The sequence below is a fragment of the Alosa alosa genome, chromosome 3 (assembly GCF_017589495.1).
Source record: "Alosa alosa isolate M-15738 ecotype Scorff River chromosome 3, AALO_Geno_1.1, whole genome shotgun sequence".
Taxonomy (NCBI): Eukaryota; Metazoa; Chordata; class Actinopteri; order Clupeiformes; family Clupeidae; genus Alosa; species Alosa alosa.
Genome location: NC_063191.1, coordinates 35,762,093 through 35,766,892, shown reverse-complemented (window position 1 = coordinate 35,766,892; position 4,800 = coordinate 35,762,093). Strand labels below are relative to the sequence as shown.

At 51.8% G+C, this 4,800-nt stretch overlaps 1 protein-coding gene across 1 annotated transcript in view; it reads left to right on the top strand.

Annotated features, from left to right (window-relative positions):
- The window catches only part of LOC125292435 (zinc finger protein GLI2-like), a 111,583-nt gene extending 107,990 nt beyond the window's left edge, over positions 1–3,593 (top strand). The window contains 3 exon segments of the mRNA XM_048239713.1: positions 1–116; positions 118–490; positions 493–3,593. The exon segment at positions 1–116 is cut by the window's left edge and continues 282 nt beyond it. Coding sequence (XP_048095670.1) covers positions 1–116; positions 118–490; positions 493–2,099 — 2,096 coding nt within the window. The 3' untranslated portion in view covers positions 2,100–3,593.
- Positions 3,594–4,800: the final 1,207 nt, after the last annotated feature.

Below are 4,800 nucleotides of genomic sequence, written 5' to 3'. Positions count from 1 at the left end.
GCGCCGCGTCGTACGACTCCTACGACCCCATCTCCACCGACCTGTCTAGACGGTCCAGCGAGGCCAGCCACTGCGGAGGCCAGGGAGGAGGAGGAGGTGGAGGGATGGGCCTCACGCCCGGCGCAGCATTACCGGCTAAAGGCCAAGTACGCGGCGGCCACCGGGGGCGCCCCTCCGACCCCGCTGCCCAACATGGAGCGCATGAGCCTGCGGACGCGCATGGCGCTCTACGGCGACTCCCAGGACAGGGAGGGCGCGGGGCACCAGTTCCACACGTCGGGCATGTCCAGGCGATGCAGCGACACCGGGTACGGCGCTCCAGGCATGATGCCCCACGAGGTGCCCAACAGTCTTCCGGCTCAGGACCCCTGTCCGGGCGGCTGCCGGCTCAGGACCAGCTCTGGTTGGTGCAGCGCACCATGAGCAACTGGAGTGACGGGCACCATGAGCCGCCGACTGCCGCCCCGACCAGCGGCCGGGAGGGTGGCCTTGCCGGCGGCAACACCTGGTCGGACGGCAGCCTGCACCGCCACCACTTCGTCCAGCGCCCGCCCAGCATCTCGGAGAACGTCGTCATGGAGACGATGGCACTGGACCAGGCCGATGACGACATTGTGCTTCCGGACGACGTGGTCCAGTACCTCAGGTCCCAGAACGGCAGCTCGACTCAGGACGCGCTGGCCGGTAACTACCCTGGCGGCGGAGGCCAATCACAGGACTTCCAGAGCAACATGACAGTCCAGCAGCAGCACCAGCCCCAGCAGCAGCAGTTCTATGGGCAAAGGCGCATGGCCATGATAGACGCTAGCATGACTCCTCCAGCTAACGGTCAGGCGATGGCGTCCTCTCAGTTCCGTCCCCGGCCCCAGCAGCCGCTTGCCACTTTGCCCGGCGTCAACAAGAGCAGCATGCCCGTGCAGTGGAACGAGGTCAGCTCAGGGACCATAGACTCCATGGAGAGGGTTCCTAAGCAACAGCAGCAACAACAACAACAACAACAACAGCAGCAGCAGCTACAGATCCTCCGCAGCAACCTGGCCGTGGTCCAGCAGAAGCAAGCGTTCGGTGGCCACCCCCACCCCCACCACCAGGGCTTCCAGGGCTCCAACCAGCAGATCGTCCACGTGAGCCAGAGCCTGACGTCCATGCAGCAGCAGCAGGCCATGCAGAGGGGCATCCAGCGGATGACCGCCCACCAGCAACAGCAGCAGCAGCACAGGGTGCCCTCCTCGTCCACCAACCCATTGGCAATGCAGTCCGACGCTTTGACAGGGAGTGCAGCCAACCAACACGGGCTGTTCGGCAATGCTGCCCTTCCGAATGGCAGAGCAGCGCCAATGGCAACGACGCCGCAGCAAAATCCCAATGTGCCACAGCAGCAGCAATACCGGACGAACTCGTCGTACATGAATGGCACCGGGCAGCAGAGTTTTGCCGTTCCGTCGTCTCAGATGACCGCTCAGAACGGAAACCGGGTTCTAATGAACCCGCAGCCTCCTGCAGAACCCAGACCCTCGGCCAGACAGCAGCAGCAGCAGCATGCTGGCCTGATCTCCATGCAGCCCAGCGGGTTCCTTCAGGCCAACTACGGAACCTCAGAAGCCAGCCCCAAGAGAACCGACAGCAGAGGTCACCAGGAGAGCGGAAACAACAGCATCAGCAGAAACAATCACGCCAACGGTGGCGGCGCATTCTACTCAGGCGAGATCCACGTGCTCGATTCCAGCGTCGGCTTCGACGTGCCCATGTCCCCCTGCGCCAACCAGGACCTGGGCACCAACGCGGCCACCATGGCCTCCCCGGGGGTCAACCAGGTCACCAGCACCGTGGACTCACAGACTCCCGCGGTGGCCGAGCACGCTCAGATCGACTTTGACGCCATGCTGGACGACGGCGACCACTCCAGCCTCATGTCGGGCACGCTCAGTCCATGCCTCCTCCAGAGCCTGTCCCAGAATTCATCGCGACTGAACACGCCGCGCAACTCTGTGACGCTGGCCTCTGTGCCCTCGGGCATCGGGAACATGGCGATCGGAGACATGAGCTCGATGCTGACGGCTCTCGCAGAGGAGAGCAAGTTCCTCAACTTAATGGCTTAAGGACAAATGGGTTGGTTTGCCATTGCCATAACATCAGGAAAACACAATGTATGTGTGTGCTTGTTTTTGTTTTGTTGTTTTTTTGTTTTTGTTTTTGTATTTTCGTGGATGTGCATACTGTACGAGTGTGCTTTTGAAATCTGTTCTCTGTTGGTTGAAAAGGAACATGCTGAAATGATGAAAGACACCTGTTTGCACCAAAGGTCGGTGCCCCAGGGGACACAGTCTTTTTGTTAAAAAAAAAAAAAAAAACATTCAAGTTAAGAAATAAGCACTGATTTGTACTACAAAAACAACTGAATCGCTTTACAACTGGCAATAAGTTAAAAAAAAAAATCTCTAAAGCTTGTAATTATAAAACATAGTATACATTTTATACATTTGATGATGAAATGTTGATAAGGAGAAGTGTCATTCATTTATCCTGTTTACCCAAAAGCCATAGTCAATGAATCTTTGTAAGTCACAGCCCAGTATTTCCTAGCGGCTTCCTCTTTAGCGGTGCACTGAAAATGGTTCACTAAGTGCCTTACAGCTCAGAACCAGTGTGACCTAAACTCAGACATTTACGTTAATCATGTTGCCAGTTTGAGTACATGGCAAACAAATACTTTAAAGTATTATTCTCGACTTAAACATATTGTTTATAGTATAACTGTATGGTACAGTACACACTTTAAATTATCTTAACGACTTGATTACTATGTGTTTTTTTTTCTCCTCTCGTTAAGTGTATAAGACAATGCTGTTCCATTTGTTTTTTTATTACACAGAGGGTACTGAACTGTTGGGACGCAATTCCGGTCCTTAATCATGACTCTTTCTATGGACTTGGTGAATGTTGAGTACACACAGACAGAGAGAGAGAGAGAGAGAGAGAGAGAGAGAGAGAGAGAGAGAGATGGAGGTGGGATATCCTTCAAGTGTCCTACAGGGGGATGGATCTCGCTGTGCACTTGTCTCGTCAGCTCATGTGATTGAAAAGGTCGGACGGAGGAACGGCTCATCTGTGTGTGTGTGTGTGTGAACATCTGCAGAGACCTGACAGCTCGGAGATGCCACCCCCCAACACACACACGCACACACCCACCCACACACAGAGAGAGAGACACCCCTCTGGAGAGACACCCCTCTTTAAAAAAAGGAATATGCAAGTAATTTTGGGTGCTCTCCATGGAGACAGCGCAGCCTCCCAATTAGCAGGAGCATCCCCCTCTGGACTGGAGTTGGGTGGGGGTGCACCTCTGAGGCCTACCAAAAAAAATCTGCGGCCTTTCATGTTTTGGCTGGGGTCAGAGAAACTAAGGGGACATAGAGAAGAACAAAATATCCCGTACCCATCAACGAAAGACAGTACAAACTCTACATTTGATTGTTTGAATTAAAAACAGCCTTTTGTATTCTGCCGTTTACTTGTGCAAAGTCTGTCTTGTTGTGTGAGAGTGTGTTGGAGTGTATGAGCTGCAGCTTTTGTACATTTTAAATACAGTATCTTAAGTTGTTTCTTCCTCTTCTATCTTGTGTGTGTGTGTGTGTGTGTGTTTCAACCATAGTCCTGTGTTGTATCTCTTTTGAAATCACATGGTTGCCCCCCTTTGGGTTACATGAAAGCAGACATCATTATTTAAGCTCTCCCGCGAACCCTAATGAATTCTAGGAGTCTTCAGAAGGGAAAAAAGAAGGGGAAAGAGCTTCATGTCGAAGAACAAGCCCAAGCGGATTCATCTTGATCTAAAATGCTACAGACTCGAGTTACTGTTCCTCTATGTGGATGTTTTCCTTCTCAAGATATGGAGATGAGAGAGAGAAGGATACTCTTAACTACTATATTCACAGCTCAATGGGACTAGCCAACATTAGCAACTTCACTGCAAGGTCACTGCAACACTATGTTAATTACAACAGCCCATGATAGCCGATAACTAACTTTCACACATCAATATTGAACACTAGGCTGGCTTAACTTTAGCTCCTGAAGTCACAAAGTAATTTCTTCCTTTTTGATTGGCCATCATATTTAAAGAAAATGCTGCTTTTACTGTAAATAAAGCTTACATCTACTTACGGGTGGGATAGGTTTACGGAATATGTGTTTTTAATATGTGAATGTGAGTTTTCAAAATGCACAAAAAGCATCTCAGATCTCTTAGTGAAAAGGGATACTTAATACACACACACACACAAAATCAACAAAAACGCACGCAAAGCATTTTCTAATGTTAGCTGGCATGTTGTCCAAAATTAACAGTGGCAGTCTGGCCCAGAGGAAAGAGCCACGGAAACCACATAAAACGGCCCACTTGAAGGGTGTAGGCAGGAGAGGGAAGTCCAGGGGACGAGGCACAAAAAAGGCAGGTGGGGGTAGTTGAGCAAAGCAACGAGAGGAACTAATGATTTTGGTCTTGACAGCAGACGCTGGCGAGGATCGGTGGTGATCCGGACCCCGCCTGATTGGTCTTGCCACTGGAATTCCTTATTCTCTCTGAGAGAGGATGAGGGGAGAGGGGGGGAAAAACAGCCCCGGGCAACGAGCCTCCCAGGAGCAGAGAACAAGAGGTTAGCATGGCAGTGGAGCTGATGTGATCACAAACAGACAAGGCGAAGCTTAGACAAGCACGCAGATGGGGCAAGAGAGTGTCAGAGAAAAGGGTCTTTTAAATGGGGCATTAATCGCATGTGGATCACTTGGGGTCACGGGGTA